This window comes from Dermacentor albipictus, unplaced genomic scaffold (assembly GCF_038994185.2).
Source record: "Dermacentor albipictus isolate Rhodes 1998 colony unplaced genomic scaffold, USDA_Dalb.pri_finalv2 scaffold_14, whole genome shotgun sequence".
Lineage (NCBI taxonomy): Eukaryota > Metazoa > Arthropoda > Arachnida > Ixodida > Ixodidae > Dermacentor > Dermacentor albipictus.
This window is the reverse complement of record NW_027225568.1, coordinates 12,246,248-12,261,592: the sequence shown is the minus strand read 5'-3', so window position 1 is coordinate 12,261,592 and position 15,345 is coordinate 12,246,248. Positions and strand designations below refer to the sequence as shown.

Sequence of the window (15,345 nt, the reverse complement as noted above, 5' to 3'; positions counted from 1 at the left end):
CGGTCACGCAGGGGGAACAAGTTGATGCTGCGTGCTGCAGCCTCAGCAAAGCCTTTGGCGTAGTTGATCATCCCCTGCTTCTCGAGAAGCTCGCGCACTACGGTGTTGTAGCGGTCATTGTAGCTCTACTACCCAGCTGTCTCCTCGATAGGTCCTGCTTCGTGAGCGCCAATCATTAATAACCTTTTTTCTATACAGTATGTATAGAAATCCCTTGGTATGTCTCAACAATGGCGTTTCCTCAGCAATCAGAAGTCTTCATTTCTTCTTTACGATGACGAGATCAATATATTTAAAGAGATACACAGTATTGAGGGCAGCCGCGCTCTGCAATACGACCTGACCTCACTCTCTGAATGGTGCGAATTGAGCGAATGACTCTAAATTCGTCCAAATACACGACTTTTTCATATTCGCGTAAAATCCATATCCTCTTCCCGTATTCCATTTATCGTGCCGTGTTGATAAGGACGTTGAAATAGGAATGTCGGCGTGCTTTTTTATAGTACGCTAAGCTTTTCCATCAACTCTAAGCGCGTATCATCACGAGCCTCCACACGCTCGGTTCCGCCGGTGTGCTTACAAGAGATTATCGTTGCACTACTTCTCTTCCTCAAATTCTATATTCCTCCCATTACTTAAATACGTCTCAGTGGTGTAGAATGGCACGCTCGATTCAAACAGTACACGCATAGAGCGTGCACAGAAAGCGTTCATGGGTAAACATATGTAAATGTCGTTTACTGACCTTACTAAACAACAAATTTTCAAGTTTTATTAATTACCCTATACGTCTGTCATCTAATTAATAATTAAATTCTGCGACCTTACGCGCCAAGACCACCATCTTATTATAAAGCACGCCGTTGTGGGGGCTTTGGATTAATTCTGGCCAGATGGGGATGCTTAACATGCCCCCAATTCACGGGACATGGGCGTTCTCGCATTCCACCCACATAGAGGTGTGGCCACTGGGGCAGAGATTTGATCCAGCGACGTCGTGCTTGGCAGCACAAAACCAGAGCCGCTAAGCCACAACGGTGGCTCGTCACTTAGATGTAAACGTAGTCGTGCCGACATCCTCGTTCTATGCAAAATCATCCATAGATTTACGTGTTCGGAGCTACAATGGCTTCTCTTTCACTGCGAGTTTCGCAGAAGAATACCAGGAAACATAGACCCATACACGTTTCTGCCTCTTTCAGCAGGCACTCACCTATCCACAGAATTCGAAGTCCATTCAACTGCCACGTTCTCCACCTTGATAGTGTCCCGTTGTAGTGACGTTGAATAACCCAGTAGCAAAAAATCTCAGTGCCCTACCACTCTGTGAAGAAGAATGACCAGCGAAGCTGTGTATGAGGGCCCCTTAATGGCGAACTGCACCTACACCGTGGGTAGGCCCGGCATTGCACTACCTTTGGGATCGGCTCACGTATGGGGATTGCTTAACACCTACTTCACCTCCGCCGCGAGTCGGCCCGGCATTGCACTATCTTCGGGATCGGCTCACGTATGGGCATTGCTTAACGCCTGCATCACCTCCGCCGTGGGTCGGCCCGGCATTGCACTATCTTCGGGATCGGCTCACGTATGGGCATTGCTTAACGCCTGCATCACCTCCGCCGTGGATCGGCGCGGCATTGCACTATCTTCGGGAACGGCACACGTATGGGAGTGCTTAACGCCTGCTTCAGCTCCGACGCATGAGTCGCCCCGGCATTCCACTATCTTCGGGATCGGCTTACGAATGGGGATTGCTTAACGCCTTCTTCACCTCCGCCGCGCAGGTCGGCGCGGCATTGCACTATCTTCAGGATCGGCTCACGTATGGGGATTGCTTAACGCCTGCTTCACTCATATTTAAAACAGCGCCAAAAAACACGGACAACGGAGGACTCAGGACGAGCGCGGCGCTCGTCCTGTGTCCTCTCTTGCTCGTGTTTTTTTTGGCACTGTTTTAAATATGAATGATTCGTACCAACTAGCTCGCACCCAAATCCTTCCGAGCCTACTTCAGCTCCGCCGCAGGTCGGCCTGGCATTGCACTACCTTCGGAATGGGCTCACGTATGGGGATTGCTTAACGCTTACTTCACTTCCTGCGCGGGTCGGCCCGGCATTGCACAACCTTCGGGATCGGCCCACGTATGGGAGTGATTAACGCCTGCTTCACCTCCGCCGCGCCGGTCGGCCCGGCATCGCACAATCTCTGGGATCGGCCCACGTATGGGGAGTTCTTTGCTTACCACGCCAACGACACGAAAATTTATTTGGATGGTAGAGGTAAGCAGCTTCGCTGTAAAACATTGAATAACGAAACTTACTCTTCAGTGAGAAACGGCTGGCCAGAAAACTGGTCACACCTCAAAGCACGATAGCGCCGAGCGCAGTCGGCGGTCGTCGGAACCTAATTCTGCTGGCGAAGCACGTTGGCTTTTTGCACATGACTCGTCCAAGATTTCAGCGTAATCACTGGAGCCCTCGGGCCTTCCAGCAAGTTCTACACAATTAAAACAAACTCAAATTATGGGATTTTGCGTGCCGAAACCACGCCCTTATTATGAGGCACATCGTAGCGGTGCTTTATCGTGCAACTACATCTAAGAACAAGGGTGTTTTTGCCCCCATGGAAATGGCGCCGCCGTGGCCGGGATTCTATCCCGCGACCTCGGGCTTAGCAACTCAACACCATAGCCAATAAGCAACCGCGCGCGTCTTACACAATCCGTGCCGCGCATATAATGTGGTTACACAAGGTTGAGCGAGTACATACACAACAGATAGAATCAACGATAACATTCGAGTAAGTGTAAGCACGCAGGCGCGTCTGGCGCTGAGCGATAACACTGAGTTATTAGCGGTTGAAATACAGCTACCGAGAAAATAATAAATAAGTACACGTGTGAATATCTTTCATAGCATGGTGTTCTTTCTGTTTAGAGCTTCGTACAGTCGCGATCAATTTGAAGGTGATCGCTCGAGCGGCGACTAAAACTAGGAGCACTGCCACGTTACGTCATCACCGTCGGTCGAGAGGGAAACATCAGATAGCTCCCCTCTCTCTCTTTTGGCGTTCCCTAAAAAACTGTCACTCCCGTCACCGTTCAAGGCATGACCTGCGAATTCATTTCGATTGCGTTATGGGCTTTTGCACAGAGGCGTCATTGTTAGCCAAGATATGCATGAGGAAGCGACGCACACAGATCATTGCCATGAAAGGGAAAGAAACACAAAAATGCGGCGAGTTGGTCTTGGGGGTGATGGTTGCAGCCTGGAAGGGCCTAATAGGGGAAGAAGGCAGCGCAATTTTTATCTTCGCAGTTCCGAAATCGGCCGCTATGCTGCTTGGAAAGCCCGCCGGTCGATGTTCGCGCGATCACCTTCAAATTGATCGCGACTGTACTTCTTGGCGAGCCTTCTTTCTAGGTCTACCTGTCTTGTCTTCTAAGTTTCCCTCACCTTCCGTGCATGAACTGCGTTTCTAAATTGTGGGGAAAACAGAAGGAAGGCGGGAGCTTCGGATTTATTTTTCCCAGTTGAGGATACTTAGCATGCCCCCAATTCACGGAACGTGGGCTCATATGTCACCTTGAGAAAGACAACTGCACTTGTCGAAACGTCGTCTCCCGCTTTCACCTTGTTCTCGTTTTGCTCATCGTCTCTCAGTTGTGTGATGGCTATATTGCTGCTAATTATGTAGCTGTTTATACAGTTTAATATTGAGTTTTTTTTTCATATAATTTTTTTCCGAAGCCAAGGGCGCACGGCCACCTCCCGCCGCCTGGTGGAAGAAGAAATAACACAATAATTCACGTATTTCGGAAATCTCAAAGTTTTTCCTGCTCCTCCTCCCATAGGTCCTGATTATATTTGTTTCATAATTTTACCTTCCTTGTTTTTGTTCATGTGCGCACCAGCATTAAGACCAGCCTTGTTTCTGAGCGGCTTAAATAAATTATAGTAGTAATAGTAGTAGTAATCGTCCTAGTAGTAGTAGTTGTGTAAAGAAATTATCTAGTTGATCCGCCTTTTAGTTAAAAGAATCCGCATGTTATGACCGGCCGCGAAACTGCTCTTCGTGGACATTGCGACGAACGGAGATGAACGTGGATGCACGCATTTTCAAGTGCAGCTATTGAAGTCGTCGTAGTTACCATTAGAGGTGGCTTGCCATATATACACGGCTTTGCAAAAAGTCGTCTCGTCAAATGAATTGTCGCCGGATAAAAGTTTCCTAAAGGACGTGCACTGCAACTGCGGCATTTCACGACCAAGTAAGCCCTATGTATGGTTACCGAGCGCAACAAATGCGTGAGTACTTGATGCGTGGACACTTACAAAAACAGACGCATATAGAGGCGGTACAGCGCGATTATGGTGTGTGTGTGTGTGTGTGTGTGTGTGTGTGTGCGTGTGCGTGTGTGCGTGTGTGTGTGTGTGTGTGTGTGTGTGTGTGTGTGTGCGTGTGTGTGTGTGTGTGTGTTTTGTGCCCTCACCTTCTTTCCGTGCTGCGTTCTCACCGGCGTAGCTCCCTGCTGAATCAAAGTCAGTTAGGTACAGAAGTTCCCTGTGTAATACGTCTCTTTCCTTTAGCGCGACCGTTAATCTGGATGTGTCCGCGAGTACTTGCGAGAACCATTGATGCACATCAACAAAGAAAGTGACAGGACGACCAATCAATTCTCAATTAAAGTTCATTCAAAACGAGCGCTGTGTGTAAGAGTGACACCACACAGTCAAGTATGAGGGCGTAAGGGCGTACCTGTCATGGAGACGACGCCCAGCGCCAGGGGCACACTGCGATTGGCGAGAAACAGGCGCAGTAGGTAATCGTTGTCGCTAGGCTTGATGCTCTCTTTGGCTTTCCTGTGGGATAGACAAGGGCAGTCCTTAGTAAGTACCTCTGCGCAATTACCAAACAAAGTGAAGCACACTTGTCTATAGAGCGGTGGAGTGGCCGGCTGCAGGGCACGTGACCGTCCGAGGCAGCTACCTGGCTTCCATGTCTGTTTGTTCTATAGCGCATGGACCGAGCTTGCGACATCCCCATGCGCGGTGTAATCGCGGCGCAAGTGTGTACATTTTTACAGCGAAGCTGTATACCTCTACCATCCAAGGAAATTTTGGTGTCCTTGTTGGGGTGTTAAGCAAAAAAACCCCCCACACGTGGGCCGATGCCGGAGATAGTGCAATGCCGGGCTGACCCACGGCGGAGTTGAAGCAGGCGTTAAGCAATCCCCATAGGTGGGCCGATCCCGAACATAGTGCAATACCGGGTCTACCCACGGCGGAGGTGCAGTTAGCCATTAGGGGCCCACATAGACAGCTTCGCTGGTCATCCTTCTTCACAGAGTGGAAGAGTACTGCGTTTTTTTTTTTTTTGCGCAAGATTGTGATCAAGTCGGCCGGTTCGCCTAAGTGTGATTCACACTGTACGAGCCTTACGGAAGTCGTCGCTTCGGATAGTAGATAGGTCTGGACACACTGGACAGACGATGACGACAGAATGCATCTTGTGTCGTGTTGCTTTGTTCTCCTAATGCGTCCTCTGAACGTTACCTTAGTCATTTACGAAAACAGCTACTAGTCCCTAAGGGTGCATGTTTCTTTTGAAATTCCCCTAATGCACGTGCAACTATGGTAAAATTTTCATTCAGTGAAGCTTCTCAAGGCATGCAACCTGTGCCTTAGCTGCGGATCGCCGGGAGGCTCCACATCGGCTACATGGTGGTGCGTCCCCGTAGCTCGCGTTGAAAGTCATCGTGATAAACCAGGAAATAAAACAGAACCACAGCGGCCATCTTTATATTAGCAATATGAACACTAGAAACCTATCTGTGATAAGCACTCTTATGTGGCAGAGTGCAGTTGTCAAACCGACTATGTGAAATAAATACCTTGGAAATAAGAATAATATATCTGTGGAGGATCAGGTATCAGGTCACAGCAGATTTGTTGAAGGATGGTGGGCAGATTGTTCTAGAGAAACTGGCCACCCTGTATACACAATGCCTCATGACCTCGAGCGTACCGGAATCTTGGAAGAACGCTAACATAATCCTGATCCATAAGAAAGGGGACGCCAAAGACTTGAAAAATTATAGATCGATCAGCTTACTGTCAGTTGCCTACAAACTATTTACTAAGGTAATCGCAAATAGAATCAGGAACACCTTAGACTTCTGTCAGGCAAAGGACCAGGCAGGATTGCGTAAAGGCTACTCAACCATAGACCATATTCACACTATCAATCAGGTGATAGAGAAATGTGCGGAATATAACCAACCCTTATATATAGCTTTCATTGATTACGAGAAAGCGTTTGATTCTGTCGAAACCTCAGCAGTCATGGAGGCATTGCGGAATCAGGGTGTAGACGAGCCGTATGTAAAAATACTGAAAGATATCTATAGCGGCTCCACAGCCACCGTAGTCCTCCATAAAGAAAGCAACAAAATCCCAATAAAGAAAGGCGTCAGGCAGGGAGATACGATCCTCTCCAATGCTATTCAAAGCCTGTTTACAGGAGGTATTCAGAGACCTGGATTGGGAAGAATTGGGGATAATAGTTAATGGAGAATACCTTAGTAACTTGCGATTCGCTGATGATATTGCCTTGCTTAGTAACTCAGGGAACCAACTGCAATGCATGCTCACTGATCTGGAGAGGCAAAGCAGAAGGCTGTGTCTAAAAACATTCTGCAGAAGGCTAAAGTAATGGTTAACAGCCTCGGAAGAGAACAGCAATTTACAATAGGCAGCGAGGCAATGGAAGTCGTAAGGGAATACATCTACTTAGGGCAGGTAGTGACTGCGGATCCGGATCATGAGACGGAAATAATCAGAAGAATAAGAATGGGCTGGGGTGCGTTTGGCAGGCATTCTCAGATCATGAACAGCAGGTTGCCATTATCCCTCAAGAGAAAAGTGTATAATAGCTGTGTCTTACCAGTGCTCACCTACGAGGCAGAAACCTGGAGGCTTACGAAAAGGGTTCTACTAAATTGAGGATGACGCAACGAGCTATGGAAAGAAGAATGATAGGTGTAACGTTAAGGGATAAGAAAAGAGCAGATTGGGTGAGGGAACAAACGCGAGTTAATGACATCTTAGTTGAAATCAAGAAAAAGAAATGGGCATGGGTAGGACATGTAATGAGGAGGGAAGATAACCAATGGTCATTAAGGGTTGCGGACTGGATTCCAAGGGAAGGGAAGCGCAGCAGGGGGCGGCAGAAAGTTAGGTGGGCGGATGAGATTAAGAAGTTTGCAGGGATGGCATGGCCACAATTAGTACAGGACCGGGGTTGTTGGAGAAATATGGGAGTGGCCTTTGCCCTGCAGTGGGCGTAACCAGGCTGATTATGATGATGATGATCTGTGGAGGAATGTCAAAACAGCCCTATTTTGATACTTCCCCTTTTGACGCGTCGTCAGCGGTCAGAACGGCGCTCCACCCACGTTATCCGCCAAGTAAGCCCGTTCCGAAGAGTAGATAAGTATAGAATCGAGGGAAATGAACCCTTACATTACATCGGCATAGAACACCTCTCTAAGCACCAATGACGTCGATAAAGTCTAAAATAATTTAATTTCAAGGATGAGCTTGACGCCTTCAAACATCGTGCATAGCTTTCCCGATGGCTGGGTTTCGAAACGTGCAGTGAGCTCGTGTTACACGAGTGTGTTCCTCTAGCCTGCTACAAGGCTTCGAAGTCTATTTTGCTCTACCTGTGAATGCTGCTCGCGTAAGCAGCGACGACACACATTGTGGTGGTAGTGTTTTCAGCATTAGTCTGTACTCGTACAAGAAAGGCGCCGAGGGGGCACACTCTGCTAGACTACCACGGTGCAACTCCAGTAGAGAAGCACTGCATGTCGATACAAACACTTCCGTACGAAACGAGCTGTAACAATGTTATTCTTGTCTGTGTTAAGTCTTCTATAAAGCATTTAAATACGCGAAAAGAGTTTCTGAAGAAAGACACGTTCGCGTAACAAGTTTTTAAGAAAGGAAACCCATGGGGCGATCGGAGATCTATGTTCGAAACGCGCGTTCAGCTTCTGTCCAGCTCCACCACATGCAATTGGCCTAGGCTACGCAGACGGGCGCGGCTGACGAGTATACCTCAGCCTAACTTGATCCACTTTTGTTCCTGCGGTCTATACCGATTTTGGCGTCATTTCAGGGACCACAGCACAAGGCTTCCAGGCTTCCAGGTACTATTGGATGTAATTAACAGAATTGTTGTATAGTTTCTCAATGTTAAGTTACAGAGTTGTAAACTTGATAGTATCGTTTTCTGAAAGTTTTCAATTTCGGCCAATTTTTATTAAAAAGATGATGACCTAAACTGAAAATTCAACACCAACAGCCACTCGACTTTAACTTTTTCTTTTAAATGCAAGAAACCTTGTCAAATCTGGTGCAGTGGTTACCGAGAAAAACGAATTCTCCTTTTACATGTATTTGAATAGGAGCACCCGAGCTAAAGCTTCCTGTTAAGGGTGTTTTCTTGTGCCTACACTCTAAGAAAAGTTTACACCCTTTGAGTCGTATCTTGCCGCACACCATTAAACGGCACACGTTTTGTCCGCATTTCCTTTCTTTAGCACTGCGAGCCCGGTACTCCCCAGTAACGAACGGCATGCGCGTTATCATGAAGCATGACATAGTATTGCCGACAGGAAAGTAGCGGGCGCAGCGTTTTCAAGAAAGGAAACGCAAGCAAGGCACTGGACGATTATTGTTGTGTGGCAGATATACACACCAAAAGGTGTAAACTTTTTTTACAGTGTACACTTTGAAAAAAGTTGACACCTCCTTTGGGTCGTACCTAGTCCCACAACAATAATTGTCATCTCTCTTGCCCACATTTCGTTTCTTTAACGCAGCGGGCCCAGTACTTCAAAGTCGTAAAGGGTTTGCGCGTTATCAGCGTGACAGAGCATTCTCTACAGAAACGTAGCGAGCACCGAGTTTTAATGAAAGGAAACGCAATCAAGGTAGATGGGTATTATTGCTGTAGGACAAGGTGAGCCCCAAATGATGTAAACTTTTTTAAGAGTGTATAGCTCAACCGCCTTACACCAAAAATGTTTGCCCTCTCTTGGGCTTATCTTGTCTCACAACAATGATTGTCGTCTGCCTTACTTTCGTTTTTTTTTCCTTGACAACGCTGCACTCATTACTTTCCTGTCGAGAGTGCTATGTCACGTTGATAACGGGCATGCCGTTCGTAGCCCGCAAGTACCGGGCTCACAGCGTTAAAGAAAGGAAACGCAAGCAAGGCAGATGACGCGATTATCTTTGTGGGACAAGATAAGTCACAAAGGTTGCAAGCTTTTTGATAGAGCATAGATAAGTGAGCGAGCAAACTTCCCATAAGAATATCACTATTATGAAAATCACCTATATGTATTGATTTTCTTTTGATTCGCTCCCTTTCTCTCAATGAATATTTTTGCCGAAACGCATGAAAATTTTCATTTTACAGCGATACCTTTTATGCTATCACCTTTCTTGACTCTTGGGTGTCCGATGAAGTAATCTCGGATTGGTTTCAGAGACGTTTAAAGAAAAATGAAGGCAATAATAATAATTCATCAATAAATAACTAAATTATGTTTACTTAATGTCGCCAGTAACAACCCTTGGGTCGGAGCAGTGGCACACACATATTTAAAGTACAAAAAAAACGAAAACACTGCTCGGTGATATAATAAAAAAACAATGAATAAAAAAGCAATTGTGAAGAGAGTAGATACAACAACGGGCTCAATGTAAATAGAAAAGGAAATGGAGCAGAAGGGCAGTTTTACGATGCATGAATCTATGACACAACAAGGCAAAGCTCGAAAAGGAACGATGACAACGAGTTACGAAAACCACAAAGACACTGTATTCTGTGGACGGTTGTGTGTTGTTGATGACAGGAGGGGACATGAAAAGGTCGGTGTTCTCTGGTGATCTTGCGCGGAATACGAAGCATGATACAACTGAGGCATTCAGGACAGGTGAGGATACCGCGAAGGAATTTGGAGAGAAACAGAAGGTCAGCACGATTACGTCGGGAGCGAAGTAAGGGCAATTAAAATAAACCAACAGTGTTTATTTATTTATTTGTGATACCCTCAAGGTACATAATTGTACATTGCAAAACATTGCATTACATTGCATTACATTGCATTACATTGCATTACAGTGGATCTTGTTAAAACAAGATCCACTGTCAATGTTTGCAAAGCGGTGATATGTGCTCAGGAACTTTTTCTGAGCCCGATCTGTAATGTCACTGTTGGATCTGGAAAAGCCATTCCAGACGACCGATGCATATTGAAGTTGAGGAAGACAGATAGCTGTGTATAGCTTGCGGAACAGTGTAGGAGGCTCGAATTCCCTCTATAGTCTGCAAACAGAACCATGAGAGCACATACCCTGCCTATAGGAACGCGTTTAGTCTGAGCAGAAAAGTGAAAGGTTGCATCAAAAACTATACCAAGATCATTCATTTCACAGACTTTACACAGCGGTGCAGAATCGACAGAATAATAAAAAAAAATGGTTGCCTCTTTGAGTGTGAAAGTCACGACTTTGGTCTTAGCTGCATTCAAGGAGAGGTTATCTTTGCACCATTTAGAAACGGAAAGCAGGTCCGAGAGCAGGTTGTCACAGTCATGAATAGTGTGAATTTCTTTAAATTTTGATGTCATCGGTATAAAAGGAAAGAAGAGTTCTGATAACCGAATCAACGTCATGAAAAAATTTTTAAAAAGGAGTGGTCCTAATACTGATCATTGAAGAACGCCGCTAGTTTCTATGTAAACATACGACTTTTGACCATTGACGTTAACATAACATGATCTCTCAAGAAGGTAACTGCGCAAGATATTGACAACTGACGAGTCAACATTACAGTGCGTTAGCTTGATCAGACGGGGGGAGTGGCAGACTACATCAAAGGCTTTGCTCAGGTGACGGTAAACAGTGTCAACTTGTCCCTTTGGAGTGCCGACGCGGACATCTGCGTCATGAAACTTGCGAGATTTGTGATAGTGGAGCAGGCGGTGAGAAATCCATGCTGTTTCGGAATGAGTGAGTTCTTCACAGTAAAATAGAATATGTTGTGAAAAGCCAAGCTCAAAAATCTTAGATGAGGAACAGAGAAGAAAAATCGGGGGCTAATTCCAGACATCGGTTTTACAGCCAGACTTAAATACAGGAAAAACACGAGCAGTTTTGCACATGTGAGGGAAAGTGGAAGTGGTCAAAGAGTTGTTAAATATACTAGATGCGAATACTCGAGTAAATATAGTGCCGTAAGCTTTTAGTATTGCGGAGGAGATACCATCGAGGCCGCTGGATAGCGAAGGCTTCAAGGACTTAAGGCATACGTGATGAGCTTTTCATCAAACAACGCAGCACTTCAGATGCAGGAACAATCGTGTGCTGCTGACTGACTCCAGTGTCGGGACCTGCAGGTTTATATCATGATGAGAAATGGGTGGGAAAACAATCCGCGACTGCTTGGACTTCTACTCCTCCAGAGTCAAGCAGGCGGAAACGCTCTCTACGTATATTACAGCGCTTATGAATGGAATGCACTTCCAAAATTCAGCCGGCTGGTCGGAGGCGCTCTTTTCCAAGATTGCAATGTGTGACGCTTCATCGCGCTTATAGAGGCGTTTTTGGAGAGTCGGGAAAAAGCGGAATTCGTCTCTCCATGCATTAGGCATAGGACTTCTGGATTTATGGTGCGCGTGATCCTTATACTTAAGGCAGTTTTATACCTTCACATAGACAACCAGTGGGGATATTTAGAGCATTTAGTTCTGTATTAGGAAATGTATTTGTGCATACTGCTCAAAACAAGCTCAGTCAACTGATCTACTTGGTCATCAACACTGGTGTTGTCTGTGACCAGTGACCGATCGGTGGGGGAGAAGAAATCATATAAACCAAGATCATCACCACACTAGAAAGCAATGCGAGAGGACTCATTTTTGCCACTGCAGGAGCTCTGCCTCAGGGCTGACACAGAGGTAGTTATCGTAAGTGACGGATAAAACTTATCGGGAAGCATAAGGGATATGTCACAGCGAGAGACATCTGAAACTTGAGCATCCGAGATGCAAAGGCCTCAGACGTTGCCACAGGAATTGTCGATCAAGTTGTGCTGCTGACGGGAACAGGACAGAAAGTCCAACAAATAATAATAATAATAATAATAATAATAATAATAATAATAATAATAATAATAATAATAATAATAATAATAATAATAATAATAATAATAAAAAAGCCGCGCAATTGTCTACTGCGGACCTACTCATTGACAGTCGGAAATTTTACATCTCTGCCACTACGGCCGACCTACCGAGCACGTTTGCTCCTCTAGCGGCTATGATAGGTAAAGCCCACGCTCTTCAGTTTACCTATAGACCAGCAGCAAGGTGAAACAATTTAGACGGAACTCTAGTAGTAAGATCTGAAAGGCAGCAAGCAAAAGGACAAATCTTAACAATCTCTCAACACTTCACGAACGGGGTGCGCAAGCCACAATAAGTGTTGTGTTCTTATCAGTAGTTGATCTCTCCGCATGAACCTGCACATGTTTATTCCAACCGACACCGCGTAAGGGCAAGACTTACTGCTCACAATACTGCATAATAAGTCGTAGTGTTATGCGCATAATATTGCGCAAAATTATGCGAATAATATTGTACATAATATTACGCAGGACGTTAAACGTCCTGTGCATGCTGCTAAGGTTGTGGGGCACTACGCTACAGAAATTACCTAACCAAACACACAAGCAGCCATTTATCCGTGCATTACAAAGCTTACATGACAAACTTTTGATGCATCTACTTGGAATCCTAAAGATAAATCTTGTAATCCCCATTTGTAGTGGACCCGCGGTGGTCAAAAGTGGTGGGCGCAAAAAGCATAACTTTCTCCTGCTGCCCGTATCTCAAGCTTAACGGCATTTGTAGATCCTACGTGTCAAACGCAAGGGCGCCACAGCCAAGCAATCACCAAATTTCTGCAACAAATTGCACACTTGTAAGCTTTGTAACTCCTGATCAGCACAGGTTTGAGTATGATGGATCATACCTACTATGGCTGAGTAAAGTTTCTCAAACGCGACCACTCCCTCTCGGATCGATAGCCATGTACAGCCGAGCTGTGCCTCTCTGAACAACGAGCGTGAGGCCAAATGTAGCTCGGACTGCGTCATACGTGGCGTGACAAAGGCGCTATCTAGGCACGTGACAATATGCATGATTCTGCAATGGTTCATTTCTTTTGCACAGCCATGTCTAAGTGAGGTGGGCTAGTAGTACGGCTGCAAAGATATAAGTGATAATAGGTAGTTTCACGATGGAGGTCAAGATCTCGGGGTGCACCAACAAGCTTCGCGTTCGTGGTCTGCTCCGCCGGGAAGGAGCTTTAAATCACGGTTCCCGGCTGGCCTTAGCGTCACGCGATTGCAGCGCCATTCCTGCACTCTGAATGAAAATGAAAGCACCATGCAAAAAAAAAAAACATGATATAATGCAATCTGTAATATTTGACAGTATGAAAAGTACACCTGAGTGTTTAGAGTTTTCCATGACGAGGCGCGTTTTTGAGATGTTCGCGGCGGCGTAGAGACGACGCAAAGCAGGTGCGGGGCACCCACGCTATTGTGAAATTTTAGGGGCGTGCGCAAACCAAAAAACAGCGCTTGGGTTGGCTGCATGCACTGTAGCGAGACGCTCATCGTTAGGGTCTTTATGGGCCTGTATTCTAAAGCAGCCTAATACTACTACATGTTTTCGTTACATGCAGTTGTAGCAAAAGCATAAAGACCTGAGCATACAGACCTTCCACGTCAAAAGCAATCCTTCCAGTTTCCAATAATACGTTCTCTATCATAATAGGCCGGCGCCTGCTCTTATAATAAAAATAATGTACCGGTGGTCAACTGCAGCGGTCACGCGGCGCCTCACTATAGCCGCAAGCCAGCCCGCGCGGTACCGTGCACCGGCAGCGCGGTTAACGCCGCAGCGTCCCAGCGGTATACGCACCCGCTGGTGTAGGACTGCAACTGCTCTCCGTGCACCTTGCGACCCGACCACACGCCCACGGAGACGACAGCGATGTAGTACAGGATGATGATCAACGCGCCCAGGATGCTCACTGCCATGGCCGTCGATCCAGGCGATTTCTGGGCACTGAAACGCGCTTCACTCACGTGGCGCCGTCGTCTTCTTTTCAGAATGCGGACGCTTTTGTTATACAGCCATTAGCACTGCTCGTGCGCAACATCGGACGCCGCGAGAATGAATGAAAGTTATTTTAGAAATTTAATTGCAGTTGTAAAATACCAGAATTATGAAAATCAACCACCATGAGAAAGGCTATTGTTACGCGCTGACCTAAGCAAATGGAGGCCAAGGGAAGTGTTCGAATGACACATCTTTAAAGCATCGCGCACGAAGCCTGGATGAGAGAGAGTCAAGCCAGGTGCAGCATAGTCCCACTGTCGTAAGTGCACATCGAGATGGCTGCCGGCTCGTGCTGTAGCCCCATTAAACAGCTACATTGCATGTTAAAGGTAAAAACAAGCAAGAGATGCAAATAAAAGACCGCAATGATGGTAATGATGGCGATGACGTCATCGACCAATGAGGACGATAATGATGATACCTCCTACAACGACACAAACGCACTGTGGCGGATAAGCCACGAACCTGGTGGTAACAATAGCGCTAAGGGCCCCGTGTCGTAGAAAGCCCGGCGTCGGTCGTCACTTCGGCAAAAAAGAATTTCGAACGAAAATTCCGAAGCACGCATACCCAACAGCTCTTCTACCACCAGTTTATCATTCCTTGTCTTTCATTCCATACAAAGCTATTCCTCGGAATTTTGAGAACGGCAGCCCACAAACAAATGTTGTGAAAAAAAAATACACCGAAAGTGCACATTTTTTATGGTATCTCTTCTGAGACTGAAATATTTAAAGTGTGACACAATGACTGGAGATCTACCTACGCAAGAGGCCGCGTTTCAGCCAGAAAGCTTGGCTTCGTGCATAGCGTTCGTCGCAAGCGTTTTCCGGTAAACGTCATGGTTACATAAGCTGCAGTTGCCGGGAAGCATGAAGCAATCGGGGTCTTTGAATGCTATCGCGTTCCACTTTTAAAGGCGAAGCTTAAGCGTCTTCGAAATTTTTTATGCCAAAAGTAAGTAAAGATGCGGAAAAAGCAGGTCATCAATAAAATAATGTGTAATAAAGTAGTCAGCTTTCTATAATCAAGCTGAAATGGAAATACGAATACTATTTAAGGTAAAGAAA

The 15,345-nt window shown here is 46.1% G+C and overlaps 1 protein-coding gene across 4 annotated transcripts in view; it reads right to left on the bottom strand.

Annotated features, from left to right (window-relative positions):
* Nucleotides 1–14,242, bottom strand: part of LOC135905878 (high-affinity choline transporter 1-like) — a 108,320-nt gene extending 94,078 nt beyond the window's left edge. For all 4 annotated transcript variants that reach the window (XM_070528749.1, XM_065436988.1, XM_065436989.1 and 1 more), the window contains exons 1-2: nt 14,075–14,242; nt 4,765–4,868 (exon numbers count right to left, since the gene is read on the bottom strand). In XM_070528749.1, the coding sequence (XP_070384850.1) occupies nt 4,765–4,868; nt 14,075–14,193 (223 nt within the window). In that variant the 5' untranslated portion in view covers nt 14,194–14,242. The remainder of the gene's footprint in view (nt 1–4,764; nt 4,869–14,074) is intronic.
* Nucleotides 14,243–15,345: the final 1,103 nt, after the last annotated feature.